A 24,463-nucleotide genomic window follows, 5' to 3' on the forward strand; every position below is an offset into this window, starting at 1 on the left:
ATATATGATGCTGCTGTAAAGTGCTTTCGACTTCTCTGTGAAATATTTTATGCTAAAATGTGGAATAAGAAAGTGGGTTACAAGAATGTGTGAATTCCCTTCCTTCTTTGAAATTAAAAATCATCTAATGGCTAATGGCACTCAATAAACACTAAAGAATAACACACACACACACTTCCAAAACAAAACAAAATGTTCAATTAATGATTTCCTTCAAAGTGCAGTCAACCAAAGATGGACTGACACCATTTCAATGAAAGTGAATCTGATAGCCACTTTGTTTTTTTGCATTTAAAAAATAATGTCCAAAACTTATAAGTCTACTTATTAACTTGTGGAAGAACTCAAAAAAAGTCCATAAAAAACCATAATTTTCATTTTAGAGAGAAAAAGTAAAAAAAAAAAAAATAGATTATACTTTCCTCCACACAAAAAAAGTTACATACTTTATATTAAATTATTCCATTCTAACAATTCTAAGGAGGTATTTTCTCTTTTCTTTTTATTTAAGGAGGCTCCACGCCCAGCATAGAGACTAATGTGGGAGGTTGAACTCACCCCGTGAGATCAAGACATGAGCCGAGATCAAGACTCGGATGCTTAACCGACTGAGCCACCCAGATGTCCCAAGAGACAGGGGTATTTTCATCCCCAGAACATAAGAAAGCTGGAGCTCAGAGAAGATAAACAACTCACTCAAAGTCACACAGATAGGAAGCATCAGAACTGCAACTCCAAACAAGCGCTAAGACTGAATTACTCTTCTTCCTTCTATAATATACAATCCTCAAGTACACATTACACCCGCCGCCACCACCCCCAACTCCTACCCCCACAAACAACAAATGACTTTTCATCTAAAAGATAAACAACTACAGTGGCAAATAAATGTCAGGGAAGGGGCAACAATGAGTTATTAACCTATTATCAATATTAGTATTAAATTCTCATACTGATTCATACAGAAGGTAGACTAGGTATTATCTCAACTTATTTATATTTGAAGAAGTAAGAGCTCAGAGAGGTTATATAATTTGCTACAAATTAAAGAGATGACACTTCCATATTCTATTAGAGTTTACAAAGTGCTTTTTCACCAATCCATACAGAATTCATCAAACACTTATTAAGCAATAGCAGGATTCATTCTAGGAGCTTGAGAAATGAGGCAACTACATAGGTAGAGATCTCTGTCCCCATGGAACTTACATTCTAACAGGAAAGACAGAAAATAGGCAATGAATATAAATAATAAAATTATATAGTATATTAAAAGAGATTAAGAGCTCTACAAAAACAGAATAAGAGGGTTTAGCAGGATTAGAAGTGGAAGAGCAGTTTGTAGTTTTAAATAAGGTTGTCAGGGTAGACTTCCATGAGAAGGCAACATTTGAGCAAAACCTTACAGGCATAAAGGAGTTAACCATGCAAGTGGAAAAGACTTGGCAGTAATCTAGGCCAAGAGATATTGATGGCTTAGATGACCCTGGGAGCAATGCTGGTGAGAAGTGACTCTTTTCTGGATCTATTCTGAAGGTGAGCCAAGAGAATTTGTGAACACACTGGGTAGAAGATTGAAGAGTCGAGAATGACTCCAGGGTTTTGGAACTGAGAGGCTAGAAGGACAGAGTCTGCACCAGCTGATATGTAGAGACTGTGGGTGGAGCACACATTGGAGGAAATAAAAGGAGTTCAGGTTTGGACATGTCAGCTAGAGACATCAAGTGGCCTGTTAGACATACAAGTTGGAGTTAAAGACAGGGGTCTGGCACAAATACAAATTTGAGAATTTTCAAGCACACAGATAGTATTTAAAACCATGAAATCAATTCTGGAACTGAAAAAGGTCTTTTATACACGCCACTCTCATCACTGATAAAGTCTAAAGGAATCCAGTGATATGTCCAAGGTCAGATACATATAAAGCAATTCTAACAGAGCTGCTATTCTGTAGCCCTGAATTTTCTTGACAACGCTGTACTGCCATCTAGTACAATAAGTAAAGGACTGTTGCTTGAAGGCTAAAAGGAGTTTAGCTTCCAGAAAACATTCCCTAAATACTGTGCATAAAATACGGAACCATTTTATTCCCATTTCTTAAAAAACATTACGTGAAGACATTAAATATATATAATATACTGTAGGTGCTCCATAAATGTTTAATAAAGAGACAAATTTGCAACAAAATAGCCCCTTACTGTGAGACTATTTGAGTATCCAAATCCCTCTTGTCAAAGTGGTTACATTTAAATATTTTTACTTACCTGATATTTAAGCCAATGAAGTTCGTCCATGTGAAAATATAATCTCCACCAAAGACCATTCCAATATAAGTTATTAATATATTCTACAAGGAAAAAAAGTAATATGCTATTACATAGGTTTAACTGAGCTTTTCAATACTTATCTACACAATGGCCCAAATAACTATTCTTAAAATATAAAATTAAAGATAGAAAAACCCACCAATCCTAAAATGAGTGTAGCATGAGGAAAACCACTAATAAGGAAACAATGACATTAAGCTCTTCCCAATCTACACCTCCAAAAACTAAATACTTTCACCAAGATTTATCACAAGATTTTCCACTTTCCCCTCTCCCATGGTATGGGCTGACATTATAAATCTAAATAGAGAAACACTGCTGTCACTAGGGGGAGAAAACACTAATGCACATTTAGCAATCTTAGAAAAAAATGTTTTTTTCTCCCACTGAGGTAACCACTAACTTGTGAGGGGAAAGTGAAGCAGGAAAACTTCACATGTAAGCATCTTTCTCTCTTGTTTTAAAAAGGAAAAAGGGGATGGTAAGGAGTTCACCAACATCAACACTTTTTAGAGGCATCTTCTTTCGTATCTTAAGAAAACACGTGATGGGCACCTAGGATAAGTGCCTAACTCTTGATTTCGGCTCAGATCATGATCCCGAGGTTCATGGGACCGAGACCCACATTGGGCTCCACACTGACAGCAAGCAGCCTCCTTGGGATATTCTCTCTCTCTCAAAATAAATAAATAAACTTAAAAAAAAACCCACACATGAAAAGTCATCTCAAAGTGGCATACCTAAAATTACTTCTCCTGACTCCCTAAACTCCTAGGTCTAAACATCTGCTTCTCTGGCTTTAATTACCTTCAGACCACAGAGATGAAATAAACTTTCCCAAAGTTCAAGCTATTATTCAATTCTTCCCTAACCTCCTCTCTTTCACATTCACAAGTCACTGTCTCCCTCTCCACTGTTTTTTTTTTTTAATTTTTTTTTTTAATGTTTTATTTATTTCTAGGAGAGAGAGAGAGAGACAGCGTGAGCAGGGGAGGGTCAGAGAGAGAGGGAGTCACAGACTGAAACAGGCTCCAGGCTCTGAGCTGGCAGTCAGCACAGAGCCCGACGCGGGGCTCGAACCCACGAACCACGAGATCAGGATCGAAGCGAAAGTCGGACGCTTAACCGACTAAGCCACCCAGGCGCCCCTCCCTCTCCACTGTTATAGCTGTCGCAAATCATAAATGTCACAAACATTTTTAGAACATGGGCTCTCCTACATTGGGCTTATGAAGCAGAAGTAAAGTACCAGAGTGTTTTTAAAAGGCCAAAAAGAAACTTCAAAATTAATTTTATAATGGGAGTGCCTTTGAGAGAACATTCAAAATTATGTCAGCCTCTTCTAGGTCTAAGGATGGAGACACCAAGTTACCTTAGAACATGTTTTTTTATTATTTGAGGGAAAAATTAAAATTAAATACCACGTAATAGTAAATAAGGTCAGTAGACAACTTGAGAAAATGTGTGACAGGATCTCACTTGGAACACAGAGATCCAGAGAGAAAGCAGGTTAATTTGCATAGACTGCCCAGGGAGCTATAAATATCGAAAGGACTGAGAATCCAATTGCTGCTCAAAATCAGTCAGGAAAAGACAGCAATGCTCCCAAAGGAAAACTTGCCAGCATGCACAGAAGAGTCTATGGTAGTAACTCAAAACTAAGACGGCAAGTTTCAAACTTTAGTCTACCAGAGAAACACCAGGAAACCTTGTTAAAAATAGGATTTCCAGGTTCTACTTTAGAGATTTTGATTCGTATATGTAGGTGGGCCTAGGAATTTCCACTTTTAACTAAGTAACCTAAGTAATCTTCCCACCATGATTCAGAAAAACAAGAAATACTGACAGTCCCTTGGGGCAGTGACTGAGCTAAAAGGGCTGTAACTGGAAGGCGGATAAAAGAAACTGCGCTGTGACCAGGGAGGCTCTGAACCAGCAAGGGCAGCAGTGTATTCCCATCTGTCTGAAGATGGAAGACGTCCTTCAACAGCGATACAAACAGTGAGAAGCAACAGCAGTTGTAACTAATCCCTCTAGACTTTGGAAGTAAAACTGATCCCTTGGGGACAGAGTAAATTAACAGGGTTCTGTGGGGAAGAAGAAATATCAAAAGAAAAGTACTGGACTTTATGTTAATAAGAAGGTGATTATATCTGTACTCCATGCTGATAAATAAAAAGAAAATACACTAAGAAATCTTAAGCAAACAGGTTAGTTATTAAAATTAAACAATGACTTTCCTACACTATCCTTTTTGGCTAAAAACATGGCAACAACTGGCCTCTTATTTTCTTGCTGTTCTTATTCTGCATTCACTCTGCTTTACAAAACCAAAACAGAGCTGAGAGTTGATTTGAGGGGCTGAAACTATTTTAGCAGCCTAGGCCTTTGCATGCAGATTAACTGTCTCTGGGTTTCCTGGGAATTCACACAACTAACTAGTTATAGCTTAATTTAGAATTTTATTTACACCAAACACTACAATTCCATGATTTGAAGTCATGGAATTTCTGAAATTTTAACGCAAATCAAGTTGCTAAAGCGAGGGCAAGTAGACACCACTCCATGGAGAGACAAAGGAAACATAGCAGAGCAGTGAAAACTTTATTCTCTAATCCCTTCCCTCACTATTCACAAATGGGGAATCAGAAAAGAAGCCCAAAGGGCAAGCATTCTTTTCACCAAATGATCAAGAGCTTACCTTTCTCTTCCCTCTTTCTCTTACCTCCCCTCACCCTCCTTACCTTTTTTAGAAAGCAAGCCTACCCTGCTAATTCATTTGGAAATCTGGCATGCTGTGGGATCTTAAAGTACTAGAAACACATTAAAGTACTAGAAGCACAAAGTCAGATGGAAGAGGACTCAGGCTTCAAGCCACTAACTTCACCTCAATACTCAAGTCAACTTGGCTCTCCTGGCTGAAGACAAATGAGCCTCCCTCAAATAAAATGGATCTAGAGGAAATGACATCACTGGAAATGTTAGACACAGCTTTTAAAAGTGGGCCATTTAAGGTCTGGCTCATGCATTGGAAAAATCCCTTGATTAACTTCTGGCAGGCATCCTTTCCCTACAATAGCCAGAACTCAGTTAAGGGAGAGAACAGAATAGTTTTCATTGGGTGTTAGAAGGACAAACTTATCACTATCAAGCTCGTTACCTACCCTGTCTTAAACAAGCCTGATTCCTCTTCCTCTACACTAAGATAACACATTCTCCTTTTCCCATACTCCTCAGAGCTGAGTTGCTTGAAAGTGGAGATTATACCCTCCTTGAGTTCTTAAAGATCGCTTTAGAAACCATCACCACAATCCGTCAAACTAAGACATTCTGTCAGGAAAAAAGGATTATGGAGCTTAAGGCCATAGCAAGACTTAGACTAGTAATTTTCAAATAAAGCAGGTACCTAAGAGATAAACAGTATTCTTTTCAACTCACCTTAATACAGCCAACTATTGTAGTTGTAAGAGCAGAATTATACTGCGTGCAGAGTACTGTTGCATACATCAAGATAAACCTGGAATGAAGAAGGATGAGGCATAAGAGCCAGTTGCTTACTTTACAGCAATCTCAAGCCAAGAGAAACAGTGTTGGCCATGCTAGCACATTGCAGTCACTGACCATGAGCCTTCCCCACCTTGCCCCTGCATGTACTACAGCTTTAGATTTTAAAAATTTCCCTAACAAGAAACACACATCCATTTGTTGACCAGGTGTCTTCCCAGCTACCCTCACCAAAACCTTGAAACCACTGTTGCTAATCCTGAGTACTCTTTATATTATATTCCCACTAAGTCACCTAACCCAGATAGAAAGCTGAGCTCACAGACCATGAGTCAGGTGTGCACCTCCCAATGGACAATATGACCACTGGACCAGGAGGAAAAAGAGATTCTTAAAGATGGAAGAAACCCAAGCCAGCATTACCTTAAGAGGGGCTACAGTTCACCTAACACTTAAGGATCACTTAAGTGGCAGCAGTTAGAGCGGCCAGATTTACAATGAGGTTTCCAAGCTGGAGTATCAAGGTACCATGTCAATTTTATTTTGAAGCACTTGCTCACCATGTGCCTAGCCTGTGCCAGATTTAGTCATAAACACCAACTAAACTGACTGGCCAAGGAAAAACATTCATTAGGGAAATACAAAGGTGAAGAAAAGAGGCACATTACCAGATACCCTCTTATTTTCCACATCCACTCTTCTGAGAGGGAGATAACCTGGTGGAGTGAGTCAGCCCCAAATTCAAAGGCTGCTACTGCCACCTGCTAACTGCAAATTTGGACAACTTACTAGAGTTCTGAGCCTACTTTCTCATAGGTAGGAGGACAAAAATACGTGTCCAATGGTTAATGTAGAAATAAAATAATGCCTTTTGACATATAATGGTGCTTATCGCATACTAGGTTATTTGGTAATGTTAGATTTTTTTTGGTTAATGTAGAAATAAAATAATGCCTTTTGACATATAATGGTGCTTATCGCATACTAGGTTATTTGGTAATGTTAGTTTTTTTTTTAATTTTCTTTAATGTTTTATTTACTTTTGAGAGAGAGATAGAGACAGCGTGAGCAGGGGAGGGTCAGAGAGAGGAGGCGGCACAGAATCGGAAGACAGGCTCCAGGCTCTGAGCCAGCTGTCAGCACAGAGCCCGACGTGGGGCTCGAACCTACGAACCGTGAGATCATGACCTGAGCTGAAGTCAGACGCTTAACTGACTGAGCCACCCAGGCGCCCCATGGTAATGTTAGTTTCTTGTCTGCATCCTTCTGAGCTTGACTCTGGGATCAGTTTAGAAGCCCCTAAGGGCACATTCCCAAGGTCAGTGAAACCACCTGAATCTGGAAGTTTAATTATTCTATGCTGATACATTCAAGTCACAGAACAGGATACTGAGGAATGAAGCAAAAGGACCCTAGAACAAATTTCTCTAGGAAAACGACCTGCTAACAAGGAACAAAGGCTTACCCCATCACACAAGAGAGAGTAAACTGCAGAAGAAAGAGGGTGTCAGCCCAGCCTTCAAAATCCATTGCCTGTAATACAAAACAAAGTATCTGATTTTAGAGCAAGCCCTCCAAATGGGACATTCTATTCTTTAATCAAAATCCCATGAGAAAAAATCCTATGTTGCTCCTACCATACATACATATATATACATTTCCCTTCATCACTCAAAGGATAGAGAGTGATGTTTAAGAATTTGATATATATGGAGCTGAACCAAAACAGCCATTTTCAGAAGGTTTTCTCCTTTCTGAACTGTCATGTGAGGAAGGTCTCATACTTCTCCCTGCTGGTACAAAGAAACAGGTATTTGCTTTAAAGCAGAAGCCATATCTGAGACATGGCTAATCTGAGCAGCTCTCCCAGATGACTAGTATGAAAGACTTTCTCAAACATTAAAACATACTTCTTTCCTACAACATGTGAAAACTCAAACACAGCCTTAGTTACACAAATTTGGCTGAGGCCAATCCAGGGAGAATTACTATTTTAAAACAGCTGATGGTAAAAGCAAGGTTTTATGCTGTTTTGTTTGTTTTTAAGCCAAAAGCAAAGGAATGAAGAGAAATGAAAGGGTGCAGTGATCACCTCATCCCTCATCCAAGAGGGAAACTTTCCCTCTCAAGTACATGATATCTCTTATAATATCAGTTTGTTAAGCAAATACAATAAACATTCCGCCTTTTATCTTTCTGCCAACCCAATCAGCTTCAATTCTTGTCACTTCAACATAAAGCTCACAGCTCCAGGGCTCCAGCAACACGAGGCTCTTTACTGTTTATAAAATATAACATGCATTTTCACACTCATGTGCCTTTGTTTGGAATGCCTTTCTCAACACTCAGAATTCTGACTCTTCACAGATCAAACTAAAACTTAAGCAGCCACTATGTGAAGCCTTCCTGATAAAAACCCTCTCCTGTGACCCAACAGTACTTCTCTCTAGGACTCTTATCTCTCAGAACTGCAAGTCTTTCCACACAATGTCTACAGCTCCCTTCAAGGAGGACTGACACCACATCTACCTAAGCAAATTCCTAACACAGCATTTGGCATACAGCAGACATTCAATTTGTTCATGGTTCTTTGTTGAGGCACAATATGCAAAAAATAAAATTAACCATTTTTAAAAATGTTTTTTATTTATTTCTGAGAGAGAGAGACAGACAGACAGACAGACAGACAGTGTGAGCAGGGGAGGGGCAGAGAGAGGGAGACACAGATTCTGAAACAGGTTCCCAGCTCTGAGCTGGCTGTCAGCACAGAGCCTGACGCGGGGCTTGAACCCACGAACCGTGAGATCATGACCTGAGCCGAAGTCAGACGCTTAATCGACTGAGCCACCCAGGTGCCCCTAAAATTAACCACTTTTAATTGGTGATCCCCTCCCACATTTACAACCTCTAATCTACTGTCTGTTACTAGAGTTTTGTTCTTCAACAATTTCCTACAAATGGGATTGTATAGCATGTACTCTTACGTCTGGCTTCTTTTCACTTGGCATAATGGTTTTGAGAATCACTTATGCTGTTGCATATTTTTGTTACATTCATTTTTTATTACTGATTAGTATTCCATCTTATGGCTATACCACAATCTGTTTAGTCACTAGTAAATAAATATTTAAGGTTGTTTTCATGACTTATTATCAATAAAGCTATAATGAACATTTGAGTACAAATCTCTGTGGACATTTTTATTTTTCTTAGGTAGATACCTAGAAAATGGGTGGGCTGGTTCTTTCAGCAAATGTATCTTTAACTTTATAAGAAACTGATAAAGTTACTATACTATTTTGTACTCCCACCAGCATTCTATGAGAGCTCCTATTGCTTTACCTTCTCATCAGCACTTGGAACAGTTTACAAGATCACTGTAGTAAGTAAATGGTATCTCACTGTAATATTAATTTGCATTTCTCTAATGGTTAATGAAGTTGAGCATATTTTTTTAAAGTTTTTTAGAAGATTTTAAAGTAACCTCTGTACCTAATGTTGGGTTCAAACTCAGAACCCCAAGATCAAGAGTTGCATGCTCTACTGACTGAGCCAGTCAGGGCCCTGCACTGAGCATATTTTAATGTGTTTATTTGCAATAGCATTGCTTCTCTGGTGAAGTGTCTGTCCAAATCTCCCAAATTTATCTCTTTGTCTTATAACTGAGTTATTTTTTTTTATGTATTCTGGATACAAGTTCTTAATTTTTTATATATAAAAAAGTCACACATACATGATTGTGTAAATATTTTCTAAAAAATTACGTTATATATGATTATTATATATTATATACATGATTGTGCAAATATATCCTCCCAGTCTGTGGCTTGCCTTTTCATTTCCTTAATGGTGCCTTGAAAAAAAAATTAATTTTGATGTAATCTAACTAATTGATTGTCTTTTACAATTCTTGCTTTTTATGACTTTACTATGAAACTTAGTCTAATTCAAAGTCACAGAGATTTTGTCCTAAATTTTCTTGTAGTTTTATAGTTTTAACTCTATAATTCAGGTCTATGCTAGGGGCTGTTATAAAGTTCCACCAAGAGAGTTTTGAACAACAGAAACTTTTGAGTCACACTTCTAGATGCTGAAAGTCAAGATCAAGGTGCCAGCAGGGATGGCTCCTTCTGACAGCTGTGAGAGACAATCTATTCCAGATTCAAGGCCTAGAGGTTTCCTTTTGGGAAAGTTTTTAACTAAAATTCAATTTCGTTAATAAAAATAGAGCTAAACAGCCCCATTAATTAGGGCTTCTAATTATTTTAATTAAGAAGAGCTTTTTAATTATTTAGTAGAATAGGGCTATTCATGTTATCTATTTCTTCTTGAATAAGCTTTAGTAGTTTGTCTTTTTCAAGAGTTTGTCCATTTCATCTTAGTTTTTGAGTTTACGGCATAATGTTCATAATATTCCATTATACTTTCAGTATACGCAAACTTTGTAATATCACTCTTTCATTCTTTTAATAATTTTTAAATTTTTTTTGATGTTTTATTTATTTCTGAGAGAGAGAAGCGTGAGTAGGGGAGAGACCGAGACAGAGGGAGATACAGAAACTGAAGCAGGCTCCAGGCTCTGAGCTAGCTGTCAGCACAGAGCCTGACGCTGGGCTAGAACCCACGAACCGTGAGATCATGACCTGAACCGAAATTGGACGCTTAACCAACTGAGCCACCCAGGCGCCCCTCTTTCATTCCTTATATTGATAATTTGTGCATTATCATATTCTGTCCTGATCAACTGGCTATGGTTGAGCAATTTTATTGAACTTTCATTGGCCTCCAGGTTTTAGGTTCACTGATTTTTCTCTATTGCTTTTCTGTTTTCTATTTCATTGATTTCTGCTCTTACCTTCCTTATATTTACTTTGGGTTTAATTTGCTCTTATTTTTTTCTAGTTTCTAAAGGGAAAGGCTTAGGTCACTGATTTTAGACCTTTCTTCTCCTCTAATATATGCATTTAATTAAGCTATGGATTTACCTCTAAGCACTACTTTAGTATTAAGTAAATTCTGCTGTGGCTGTGTCTTTTTTAATGTTTATTTTTTTATTATTGAAAGAGAGAGAGACAGAGTGCAAGCAGGGGAGGAGCAGACAGAGAGGGAGACACAGGATCTGAAGCAGGCTCCAGGCTCTGAGCTGTTAGCATGGAGCCCAATGCAGGGCTTGAACTCACACACTGGGAGATCATGACCTGAGCCTAAGTCAGACACTTTACCAACTAAGCCACCCAGGTGCCCCTGTTGGGTTTTAAAATTTTTAATGTTTGCTTATTTTTGAGAGAGACAGAGCAGGAGTGGCAGAGAGAGAGGAAGACAAAGAATCTGAAGCAGGCTCCAAGCTGTCAGGATAGGGCCCAACATGGGAATCAAACTCATGAACCATAAGATCATGCCCTGAGCTGAAGTCGGATGCTTAACCAAATGAGCCACCCAGGTGCTCCGCTATGTTGTGTTTTAATTTTCATTCAGTGTGAAATGCTTTCTAGTTTTCTTCATGATTTTTTTTGATCCATGTGTTATTTAGAAGTGTTTATTTACAAACATTTGAAGACTTTTCCATGTATTTTTATGTTATTAATTTCTAGTTTAATTCTGTTCTGACCAGGGAACATACTATGATTTCAATTATTTAAAACTATTAATAATCATTTTATGGCCCAGAATATAGTTTATCTTGGTAAATGTTCCATGTGCAGTTGAAAAGAATGTATACTCCATTGTTTCTGAGTAGAGTGTTCTATAAATGTCAAATTAGTTAATGGCGTTGCTCAAGTGTTCTATAGCCTTAAACGGCTTTCAGTTTAGTTGTTTTATCAATTATTGAAAGAGGAATGTTAAAGTCTTCAACTATAATCGTCAATAATGTGCTAATCCTTTCTGTTTTATTAGTTTTTGCTTCAGATATTTTGAGGCTTTCTCATTAAGTACATTCACATTCAGGACTGTTATGCCTACTTGATATATTAACTCTTTCAGCATTATGAAATGTCCCTCTTTATGGTATAGTTTCCTTTGAGTTTATTATACTTACAGTTTGTTGAGCCTCTTATATGGGTAGATTTAGTTTTCATCAAATTGGGAAAGACATCTGTCATTAATTCTTCAAAAAGTTTTTCTACCCACCCTCTTCTTCAAGACTACAGTTACACATATTATAGACCGTGCACATCACTAGCAATCTGTTCATTTATTTTCCAGTCCTTTTTTCTCCATGTGCTTCATCTTGGATAATTTCTATTGCTATTTCTTTAGTTCACTGATCTTTTCCTCTGCAGTGTCTAATCTGCTGTTTAATGCCTTCTACTTTATTTTTCAATTCAAGTTATTATATTTTTTTCCTTAAAGTTTCATTTGGGTCTTTTTTATAGCCTTCTTTTCTCATCCTTTCTCCCTCCACAATCCTTTACTACCTATTTTCTAATGTCTGAAAAACACTTTTCATACATGTTTGGTATTCTAGTAGGTTCAAGCAGGAAGATTAATCCTGTCCCTGTTACGACATCATGGCTAGAAGCAAAAGACCAAATTCAATCACTGACTCGAATTATACACCTATCTCATATGATGCCTCCACTGGGAAGATTTCACAAAACAGTGCATTCATATAAAGTTCCTTCTAAGTGCTACTTTTATCACTGACGCTGCATGTACGTGACTAAGTATATGTAGGTATGTGACTATTTGTATCTACATGATCATCTATCCAGACACTGTGAATGCCTTCATGGTTTATCTCTGTCTCCACAGTGCTTAACAAAGGGATAGCAAATAGATGTATCCCTTATTAGATAAATGAAGAATAAATGAAAGAAGTCATACATTGTCTCATGCTATGCACTTTTATACTGGTAAACACACCCCTCCTCTCCGATAAAAAATCATTTAAACACAATAAAGCACAGGCTGAGGACTCAGGAGACCAGCCTCTACAAGCAACACTATAAATTCCTTGAGAGCAGGAGCTATGTCATATGTCACTTCTGCATAGCCCCAAGCAGTTGGAAGTGTTAGGCACAAATAGCTGAGTGGATAAAACATCCATGATCTCTGGCTTAGTATAATTTTCTACTGGCAGATAAATCAGACTTTACTTTTAAAACATCCACACACCCGTGGACCTGGGTAGCTCAGTCTGTTAAGTGTCTGATTTTTGACTTAGGTCATGATCTCATAGTCTGGTCATGAGATAGAGCCCCACATCAGGCTCTGCGATGGGCATGGAGCCTGCTTAGATTCTCTCTCTGTTTCTGTCTCTCTCTTCCCTGCCTCTCCCCCACTCATGCTCTCTCTCTCAAAAAAAAAAAAAGGGGAAAAGAAAAACATTTAATACACCCACACACTACTTGTACATGCTACTAGGTTTCAAATTTCAGATTAAATCTATGTAATTTTAAATTTTCTTAAAATAGCAAAAGTCATTTTACTGGCCTACAACTCATTAGTTTTTGCACTGAGTTTAGTTTTTCCTTTTTTGAAGAAAAAGGCATAGCCCATGAAACCAGCAGGCAGGCATGGAAGAAGTGTCTTTGGGACTTTGGAAGGGTTATTGGTACCGTGCAGTAAAAGCCACTGTACCTAAAAAAAGCAGCACACCAGGATTCAGAAGCTCAGTAACTTGCAATACCTCACCACTGTTTCATTAGGCCAGCATTAGCTTCTGTGAGGGAGGTTAAACTGGGTACATATTAAGGCTTCTTCCAACTCTAACATGAATGTTAGATCAGCTTCTTAAGGAGAGACTTTACTTCACTCAAGCTGAAACACATAAAAGAAATCTCAGGTCTGGGGCACCTGGCTGGCTCAGTCAGTTGAGTGTCCAACTCTTGATTTCAGCTCAGGTCAAGATCCCAGAGTCATAGGGGCGTCTAGGTGGCTCAGTCAGTTAAGCGTCCGACTTTGGCTCAGGTCATGATCTCATGGTTCATGGGTTCAAGCCCTGCATCAGGCTCTGTGCTGACAGCTAGCACAGAGCCTGGAGCCTGTCTCCGGATTCTGTGACTCCTCTCTCTGAACCTCCTGTGCTCACGCTCTCTGTCTCTCTCTCAAAAATAAATAAAACATTAAAAAAAATAAAAAGATCCCAGAGTTGTGGCATCGAGCCTTGAATCAGGCTCCACACTCCGCACAGAAGTTCAATCTCTCTCTCATTCTCTCTCTCTCTCTCTGCCCCCCTCGCCCACCTGTACATATCCAAAGGAAAGGAAAGGAAAGGGGAAAGGAAGAGAAATGAAAAAAGAAATCTCAGGCTTAAGAACTTTCCTCAACCCTAAATTATCCTCCTTTCGACTCTTTTACCCCAAAGTCACTAAGAGAATAAAAATAAGCTGGTGTGATGACCATGAGGATTCTCTGAACCTTAGTTTCTGCATACATAATAAAAGAAATAAGGCTATCTTGTAGAGTTGTTATTAGAATTAAAGATAATATGGATACACTGCCTGATATGAAGGAAGTCCATCTCAATTAATAAATGATGACATTTACTGTATGTAAACATCATTTCTAATTTTTAATTTAAAAAAATTTTAATGTTTATTTTTGGAGGAGAAAGAGACAGAGCATGAGCAGGGAAGAGGCAGAGAGAGAGGGAGACACAGAATCCGAAGCAGGCTCTAAGCTCTGAGCTGTCAGCGCAGAGCCCAATGAAGGGCTTGAATTCACAGACCACAAAATCATGACCTAAGCTGAAGTTGGACACTTAATCAACTGATCCACCCAGATACCCTTTAATTTTTTTATCAGTGACTTAAGAGTGGAAAGAAATCAGTTATTTGGCAAAGGCTTCAAATAAAACTCTCAGCTCCTTCCCTCCTTTAGCTCTAAACATCTCCCTGCTTTCACTGTACATTTTCAAATCTACTATGTCCCCATTATGTGCCAGGTCCTACGGCTGGCCTGCGGGCACTGTGCCGAAGACAATTTAGTTTAGGTTTGCTAATAAATGAAGGAACAAATTGTGACAATAAAAAAGTACTACCTCCCTTATATTTGTGGAGTGCTTTATAGTTTACAAAATGCTTCTGCATACATCATGTCACTTCATTCCCAAGTAACCCTCTGAGGTAGAAAAGCCAAGCCTTATTATCCCCAGAAGACAATGAATGACTTACTTTACATAACAGAGCTAATACATGGTAGCCTTGAGTCTATACACTCAAGCCCAAGTTTTTCTACACTGAGCATTAAATTTTATTTAGAAAAATGCCCCAAATAAATACTGCACAGTCACCTTTGGGAACATAAGAACTCTATCTACAGAATATCAAAATAAATCCCATGAACAAAATTCCATTTACACAGAATTCAAAAATCGAAAAACAATTCTCATGGGATTGTTTCCCCTCTCTAAATACTAGGCCTGTCTCTGGAGAAAGCCAGTCTACGGCACAAGCAGCCTATTGCATTCCTCTGCTTTGCCACAGGAATGTCTCTTTGGCTACAACAGAACAAGCAGCAGCCATCTGAAAGTATAGCTATAGGGTGAATATGACCCAAACCCTACTACAGTAGAATGGAGTCTACTCCATATCATAAAGATAGCATAAAAAAATAATCGAAGCTACTGCTTAGTAAGAACTTATTATACTTCCAGGTTCAGAAATGTTAAGTAACTTTCCCCAAACTATCCAGCTACTAAGTACCTGCTCAGCTCCATAGCCTATCATATTCTTTTAGTTAAGTACCAGGAAAAACCAAAGGCAAGGAAATATGCTCTGAGTTTTTTCTCCTAGAGAGCTTCACATGCTTATTATTAGATCACTGAGTCAAAAAGTGGGCATTTAAATTCTAAATCTGCCATTAATTTTCTGAGTCCATCATAAAGTCACTTAACCTCTCTAAGCCTCTACAAATATAGACAACAGTCTGCTTCATCTGCCTCTTGTAAGACATCAATTCAGAGGTTGAAATGCAGACACTTTATACAAAATACACATACTTCCATACCACTGTTACCTCTCAGTGATAGATTTGCATGCAAATTTTTCTTCTCCCTAAGACAGGAAATACAGAAAGCACAGTGAACACATATTTTGTTAATCAAAGGCGGGGGGAACATTTAAAAAAATAAAATGTCTGCCTCCAAATATAGATAATAAAGAGCATTGTGAACAAAAAGACTGCTTGGTCATTGCGATACAGAACTAGATGGGCTCCCTTCCACAAGTGCTACAATCTTCAGTCTTGGCTGAGTGGTGGCTGTGATTATAGGCTGCACATACAAAGATGCTTACACTTCCCTTTTGTTTTGAACGAAGTCTCTGGTTCTGCCAGTGCTGGTGGTATAATGTAATGCCACAAGCCAATACATACCACAGGCATTAAAAAGAACATGGCATAAATCAGTGGGGACCTACCGCTTCTGAAAACTAGGCATTTGGTTTGAATGAGACTTTCAGTTAAATAAAAATACTTGAAAAAAAAAAGTTTAATAAAAAAAAGTGTTCTCTTCTAGTCTAGGTTAAGGAAATTAAGAAAGGGGGTATGCGAGTAAGATTAAACACTACCATAACCTAATCAATAAAATCTAGTCTGAGGATACAATCAGATTTTGTCTTCAATCCCAGCTCTAATCAACTGATTCTGGCTATCTGAACCACTATCTTGGTGAACAGTCAGTCAGTGGCTATTTCTGGGTTAGCAAGGAAGTGCCATGACTACTTGACAACGTCTACAATGAACAAAGGATAACATAAGCACCAATTCACCACCCCTAACATAAAAAGAAGCATGTAATAATTTCAGGGTACACCTGAGTCTTAGATATAACCATTCTCACTCACTTTGCTAAGCAGAGTCACCAGCTTAACTGAGATTTGAAATAAAACCCAAAGCACAAATGGCAGATTTCTTACATGTTTTGAAACCTTACAAGCTTTGATATCTGTTTACTATAAAGTCTAAAAATAAACAAATCACTTGGTCTATAGACTTCATGGTAAACTGAAGAAAAACTGATCCAACCCACGTGTTTGGTATGAGGATGCAAGGCCCAGAAAGCAGAAGGGACCTATCTATGTGGAAAGAGTAATTCAGGGTTTGAGAATCAGTCTGTATGGTCTACAGTGACCTAGAAAAGATTAATAACTCTGGACAGGCTAAACCAACAGCCTAAAATTCTTCATTATTTAGTCAGCAATGCTTAAAAAGAGACACCTCTACTTTTCCTGTAAAACTCATCTGAGCCCTGTAATTTAACCAGTGATATAATGAAAACATTATACAATGTAGCAGTGTCCACAGTACCAGCCTTGTGAGATCTACAGCAAGGGGTCTGTTCCTTCTTCCCTACGTGAGAACACCTAGCAGGGTGTGCTGTCAGAAAGCCAGGCTCTAGCTCCTGTGACTGTGAATCACTGGCTTTGTGCTGCAGACATTCCCTCTTGGGGCAAAAACTAACAAGTTTAAACACAGTCTACCCTGACACTTTGGAAAGCAATTAGTCAACTGATACTTGATCTACCTTTATCTATGTTAACTAGTTATCTTTTATTTACAGTGGGTTGGCTTTTGAAGAAAGAGAATGTTTCAAAATTAGAAGACATGCTTTAAAAAACCAAATGCTGACTATATTGGTTCCTTGTTTTCTGGTACAGCCAGGATTTTGAGAATCTTGAATAAACTTTTTTTTAAAAAATTACACACACACACATTTGCACACAAGTTTGGTTTCTCAGAAAGCTTCCATGGATTTGCATTACGTGCTCACTGGGTTGTGTTCAATTGGATCCTGCCCTTCAATTTTTATGGTAATTTAGGTTTTTTCTCCCTTGGCCTTCAATTCTTGCTTAAAGATGGTGTCAGCCCCATCAACTGCTCTGTAGAACTGCTGCCTCCCTGGGGAGCTGCCCTTTCAGAGCCCTCTTACTGGATTCCTGTCCTAACACAGAGAACTTTTCTTTCCTCTGCCTTCTAAAGTTAACAGTGAGATTTTGAAAAAAATAATTTGGATCTGATCTTGCTTTAATTTGTATGCTGGGTCAAGAGTCTGTAACCCTGAATAATGAGAAGCAATTAATCTTATTTTAAACTTTAGGATCCATCATAGAATGGTCATTATTTATAGAAAAACTTTATCCTTTCCTTACTGTTCCTTTTATAAAATGTAATTTAAGATACATTCACCCGGCTCTACAATCAAAAAAATATAAAACGTAAATAGTGAGAAGTCTCCCTCCCATTCCCGTTCTATACTTACTCTGTTCTCACGCACCCTCTCACACACGAATTGGTTACTTTATTAGTTTCAGGTATATTCTTCCAGAGTTTCTTTACTTAAATTAGTGAATAAAATGTATGTGTATATACATTATTTTTCCTTTTTATTTTACTCAAAATGTAGCATACCATATGCAGCTTTACACCATGCTTTAACAATTTATTTTCTTGATCTTTTCATAAATACATACAGAGCTTCCACGCAAAATGGCTCAGGGTCAAGAAAGCCAGGAGTCCAATGGAAGAGAGCAAGTTAATAAGCACTGGTATTCAGGAGTCAGGGAGCAGCTGGGCTCGTGCCAACCATCAAAACAGCAGCCTAGTCTCCACACTGGTATATCTTCTGCTCCTCAGAAATTCCATCTCAGCCCAGGAAAGGGCCCTACCTAGAGAACTAACCAACTCAGTTGATAAAACCTACTCAGTTTACACTTCACAAAGCAGGGCAGGGGAGCAGAGAGCCTTGTCCAAAATCAGGCAGTGGTCAAGGACAGAACTGGAAGTTGCTTCTGCATTCTGCCCCAAATTCTCTCCTTTGTATCCTTTATGTCACAAACTTTTAGGGACTCATCATATCTTCAGAGTAAATTTCAAATTACTGTATCTAGCACTTGTCCCAACTTAGAAGGAGGCAGGGTGTGACGTTGTAGGAAAAGTGAGAGTACTGGTCACAGTCAGGAAACCAGGATTCTAGTCCTAACCCTCTTTGGGCCCCAGCTTCCTCAACAGTGAAAGAGTAGGCTTGAACCAGAGTTCTCTAAGGTCTCTTCGAAGGCCTCCAACATCTTTGACTGGCACCACCTAAGCATACAGAAGAGGCTGGTCCCCGCAGCTGGGCCTGAGCTTATGATGTTAGTTCCACCCAGAATGTATCTTCTGTTTCTCTTCCGCCGCATCTTTCAAGGCCCACCTTGATCTTCCTGGTATTCACTTAACTCAGAAAATGCTTCTTGTAAAGAAGCCAGGCACTCCCACTCCCACCTCAGCACTTAGAACCTGCTCTTACCTCCAACTAGAGGACTCCTTCAGAAGTGCCGCACAAACTGGTCTCAGTCCATTCAGTTCCATGCCTGATCATATGAAACTGAGAAAGATGCCTTCTCTATCAACTCATCCCAAGCAGCACTTTCCCAATCACTCTCCTCCTTGTTCTATTTCTCCTCGTAGTTCTTTTTTTACTATTTGTTTAGTTGACTTCACCCACTGCATTGCAAGCTCCTTTAAGCAGCAAGAAGTCTTTTTTTTTTTCTTTTCTTAAATTTAGAACAGCACCTGAGTAAAGCACTCAGTAAATATTTGTCGAATGAAAGAAATATGATTACTTGTAAAAGATTAAGTAATGATAAGGCCAAGTTTCAGAAACTTTACTTCCAATATTACTCTGAAGGTGTTTCTCACAAGCTTGTTCTGTAAGAAAGCTCTGCGTGGAAGTCCCAAACAGGGGTAAACGTAAGTCAGAGACGCAGCAAATGGCTCTGAGAGATGTAACCAGACAAACAGTAAGAGATCTATCTGGAGTCAGACAGATTCTAGTTCTGAACTCTGCCACTGTGGAACCTTAATCTTGTTCTTAACCTCTAAAAATAATAACCAACCTCACAGGTATACAAGGAGGATCAGAGAAAATGATTTACGTGGAAGCATCTTGTCAAGTATAAGGCATCATACCTTACAGGCAAAGTCTTCCTAAAGGCCAGAAGTAGCCTCAAATTGTTAACCTGGAAACAGCTTTATTTAAAGATAAACTGTCTCAGGGCATCTGGGTGGCTCAGTTGGTTAAGCATCTGACTTCTTATTTCAGCTCAGGTCATAATCTCACGTTTAGTGATTTCGAGCCCCTCATCGGGCTCTGCGCTGATGGAGCGGAGCCTGCTTGGGATTCTCTCTCTCTTTCCCTCAAAATAAATAAATAAACTTAAAAAAAACTGCCCCACAAAAGTGTCCACTCTTAAAAAAAAAATAAATGCACATACATGAATGTCCACTTAATCACATACAGTGAAGGAAAAGCACAAGTCTAAAAAAATACATACTGAAAATGAACCCAACTTACTAGAAAACTCTCATCTGAAATCATGCTACATATCCCCTCAGTAATATGAAACCCTTTTTGCCAGGACTTCAGACATACAGCCTACTGACTATGTAAAACCAGATCTTCCAATGGAGGAAATAAAACTGTAACCTCTTACAGAACACTACAGCCTCTTGGGTATGCTAGGTCATCTGTGGGTAGCTTCTGTACATTGTTTCTGTGCTGGTGAATAAAAGCAAACCCCTCAACCACCTAAGTTCTATCTTTAACAGCAACTCCCAGAACAGGTTAGCATTACTTGTTGCATTTAGTGGATAAGAAAACCAAGCTCTATCTCTTCTAAAAAGTCAATCCTGATATTTAATCCAAACCAATTTCTTTCTAACCTGAATACTTATGGTACTGACTGACAAGCACGCACTTTGGTGCTAGATCTCATTCCATCTCTGTAGCATGCCAGTGTCTTCCTTGTGAAGCAAGGACTATGTCATATTTCTCATATATTCCCAATGAAGATGCTCAGACACACTCATCTGAATTGAACTTAAAATGAAATTGCAGTGACTAGTCTCATAAGCATACAAGGAATTTAGGCACAGAATCAAACAGAAGTCTTACTTCTTTCACTGTTACTTGTTTCATAACCTCCTAAAACAACACTGATTATTCATATCACTTATATTTTACTTTGTTTGTAGGCAAAGTTCCGTGAGGCACTTTGTCCCCAGCAAGGAGAAAGAATTGACCCACTTCCATTTTATATCCCACTACACCCCCAAAACACTTCTCCCACAAAACCTAGAACAGGTTATTACTCCAATGTTCACAGGTCTACTCCCCAAGACGACCGTATGGTCCTCAAAGACAAGAAAACCACCTAATTCATCTTTTTCTTCCCTTATCACCTGAGCCTAACATTGTGAGACACAAAGTAATACTTAACTATTTGAGAATGTTACAAGGAGAACATGTGAAGGAGAGAATGTTAAGAAAAAGAGCAGGAGATAGTAAGATTGGCAGCCAGTGTGTCCATCTACACCCTAGTAAGCGTATGATACGAATAATATTGGGACGCCGGGGTGGCTCAGTTGGTTAAGTATCCGACAGTGGCTCAGGTCATGATCTCACGGCTTGTAGGGTCGAGCCCCACGTTGGGCTCAGTGCTGACGGCTCAGAAGCTGAAGCCTGCTTCGGATTCTGTGTTTCCCTCTCTCTTTTTCTGCACTTCTCCCACTAGCGCTCTGCCTCTCTCTCTCTCTCTCTCTCAAAAATAAACAAACATTTAAAAAAACATTTTTAAAGAACATTAATTAATAATAAGAGTGAGGATAAACAAACACTCATGTGAAACCTAAAATGCTGATGGGGTTTGATTAGAAAGTAATAAAATTCAGCTTCTATTAGTTTATCATCCCAACTTGAAAGTATCCAGGTGAACTCTGTCATTCTCAACATTTCTTCCAAAATAAACCTTTCTTGAAATTGCCTGGCATTTTTGTTAGAAATTAAAAAAAGATTACTCATATTCTACTCCTATGCATAAAAAAGGAAAAAACCAGTGAGATGAAAATCTAAATTTCATCCTATGATAGGTGGCAAAGCAACTTTTTTCACTACGAGTAAACATTCTCAAATATACTGAAGCACTGCAAGCTGACAGTTACTGAACTTTCAAATATGCATGAATTACGTTACAACCTGGCCAACAACTTCTATTTAAATGATCATCACTCTGGAATGAAGAAATATCCCCTTTGGTCATTTTTTTCAAGTAGCTACAAGCTACTAGTCAAAGTCTCAAATTAATGAGAATTCCATCTTTGCCAAGTCTATAGACTACCTAACCACATTAATTCTCCCAACTTTCTCATATACAGACTGACCTCAAGATTTGGATCCCTCTGTGCTACCATGAGGAGTCTGGTGACTTTACCTTACATTTTTGCCCCATAGCTAAAGGGTAAGAGGTGTTTCTGTCAAGGTCTCCTAGAGGGTGAGAGAACACTGTGGAAAGACCACGGCCTTTGGAGTTCAGGCCTGAGTCTAAAATTTTTTTGTTTTATTTATTTTTGAGACAGAGAGAGACAGAGCATGAGTGGGGGAGAGGCAGAAAGAGGGAGACACAGAATCTGAAACAGGCTCCACACTCTGAGCTGTCACCACAGAACCCGATGCAGGGCTCGAACCCACAAACCATGTGATCATGACCTGAGCTGAAGTCAGAAGCTTAACCAACTGAGCCACCCAGGGGCCCCTAGGCCTGAGTTTAAACCCTGACTCTATTCACCAACAGTATGACATTGGGTCAGTTACTCAGTCTCTCTGAGCCCTTATTTCCCCTATTTCCTTAATGGCATAATAGAGATAATTCAAACTTTTAGAGGTGTTCTGGCGACTACATTATATTACAAATGTAAAGTAACTAGCACGTAATAGGGACTCAATAAATGTTAGTTTCTCTTCCCATTGTTTTCACAGCCACAAAATACTTCTTCAGCACTTTTTATCACTCAGAGTACCAGCTCCATTTCCTACTTCGGAGTCATTTTTAGGCCTGCTGGTAGCCAGGTCACAGTTCATTAAAACATTTATACATTTTCAAGATGATCTATGTGTTTTTTAAAAGAGTTCTTGATGAATAAAACAAAGGGCCTTTATAAGCTTTATAAGGTTTTTTCTGACCTTTGATTGAAGAACAATTTTTTAATAGTCTACTTTAAAACCTTGTCTTTATTTTGGCTCCTGCTGATTTGTGGGAATTGTCACTGTCATTAGAGTAAATAACCAGTAAATTTATTCTGAAGAAACTAGGCAGGGGGATCATTAGAAGAAATCTTGTTACAGAAATCTTGGCAAAATTCTAGGTTTCCATTTAGTCTGCAAAATTTTGTAAATTCTAACAAAATGGTATCAATTTTTCTCCTATGAATAGGGGTTTGTTTTAAAGAAATATGCTTGTATGGATTTATTTTGCTACTCTACTGTGGGTTTAGCCAACCATTTTAGAAAATGAGTAAACTATTAAATGTGTTTTTACATGGTTAAGTTACCACATGATGCTAAATATCTCCTAAGGAAAAAACCTAGCTTAGGATTTAAACCAGCATGACAAATGTAAAACAAAACAGAGAGCTTCTTCAAAATATCAAATATTTTGTTTAGATTTGAAGAATTCTACTACTTCAGGATTTTTTCATTTCTCAAAGATAGTTTGCCTCTATTCTTATTTTGTAGTTTAGTAGAAATGTGAAAAGTCCCCTCCTCTCTCCTTCTGGCACATTAGAGAAGGACACTAGTTGGCATGCACTATTTTTACGTTAACAGGCAAAGCTATTTTGAGCCATTTTAGTACCATCCAATACTATGCCAAGAAAAAAGCTTAGCATGACATTAGCAAGCTAAAAAACAAACTCTCAGTTTTTGGTCACTCAATAAGCACATTACTTTTTAACAACCACACAGTCTATCTTGTGGACATAAATAATAATAAAAGTCAAAAACATAAGTCATTAAATAATTACAAAGTCTTACCTTTTGCGCATCTCCTGTAAAATATGCAATGGCCAGGGTGGGCAGAATCATGAACAGTGCATTGTAATAGAGAAGACCATATTTTCCCAGCTCCTAGAATAGTAAATAATTACGTATTTCATTTCGTTCTAGCAGACAGATATACACACCCATGTGTAATGGTAGAATTCCACTACCATTACACACACACACACACACACACACACACACCATTCCCCACAATATAGACAGAAAATCAGCCAAGTCGTAAGTCTGCAAATGTTAATAACCTAAACTTTCAAAAGCAAAAAAGAAAAGCAAACCTATAAGATTTTAAATTTATTTGAAATAAATCCTTTGAGTGCTTAAAATGAGAGAAATAAAAATAACTTCAACTGGCTACCTCAAAATAGCAAGCAGGGAAAAGTTTATTTTGAATATACACACATCTCTCTATATAACCACAGTCCTGAAGCCCTTCCCTTTCCCTAACTGAATCAAAGTCAAGTCAGTCTTGAGCTTTTCAGAACCATAACCAAATGCCTTATTTAAGAGAGACAGATGGGTAGATACTGACACACGTACTAACACCTAGATCAACATGACAGACATAACTTACCAGTGAAGTATTTCTGAAAATGGATACGTGAAGTACAATAAAGATTAAGATTATTCTATCAACACCTCCCAGAAGTATGATTTGTTGTGCCCTCAGCTACTGGGGAGCAACAAAGAACCACACACACCTTCAAACGCAGGGAGCCTATGAGAACTCTCGGCCCACTTTTGATTCACACACTTCTAAGACATTCAGCTGGAAGCAGTCACCTCAAGAAGTAGGCCAGAGTTTGGGGGGCGGGGGTGG

At 38.4% G+C, this 24,463-nt stretch overlaps 1 protein-coding gene across 1 annotated transcript in view; it reads right to left on the reverse strand.

Annotated features, from left to right (window-relative positions):
- Positions 1-24,463, reverse strand: part of SLC35D1 (solute carrier family 35 member D1) — a 51,178-nt gene that overhangs the window by 15,566 nt on the left and 11,149 nt on the right. The window contains exons 8-11 of the mRNA XM_039233442.1: positions 23,620-23,712; positions 7,297-7,364; positions 5,766-5,844; positions 2,265-2,347 (exon numbers count right to left, since the gene is read on the reverse strand). Of these exons, the coding sequence (XP_039089373.1) occupies positions 2,265-2,347; positions 5,766-5,844; positions 7,297-7,364; positions 23,620-23,712 (323 nt within the window). The remainder of the gene's footprint in view (positions 1-2,264; positions 2,348-5,765; positions 5,845-7,296; positions 7,365-23,619; positions 23,713-24,463) is intronic.

Source organism: Hyaena hyaena, unplaced genomic scaffold (genome assembly GCF_003009895.1).
Source record: "Hyaena hyaena isolate Hyena2069 unplaced genomic scaffold, ASM300989v1 scaffold_75, whole genome shotgun sequence".
Taxonomy (NCBI): domain Eukaryota; kingdom Metazoa; phylum Chordata; class Mammalia; order Carnivora; family Hyaenidae; genus Hyaena; species Hyaena hyaena.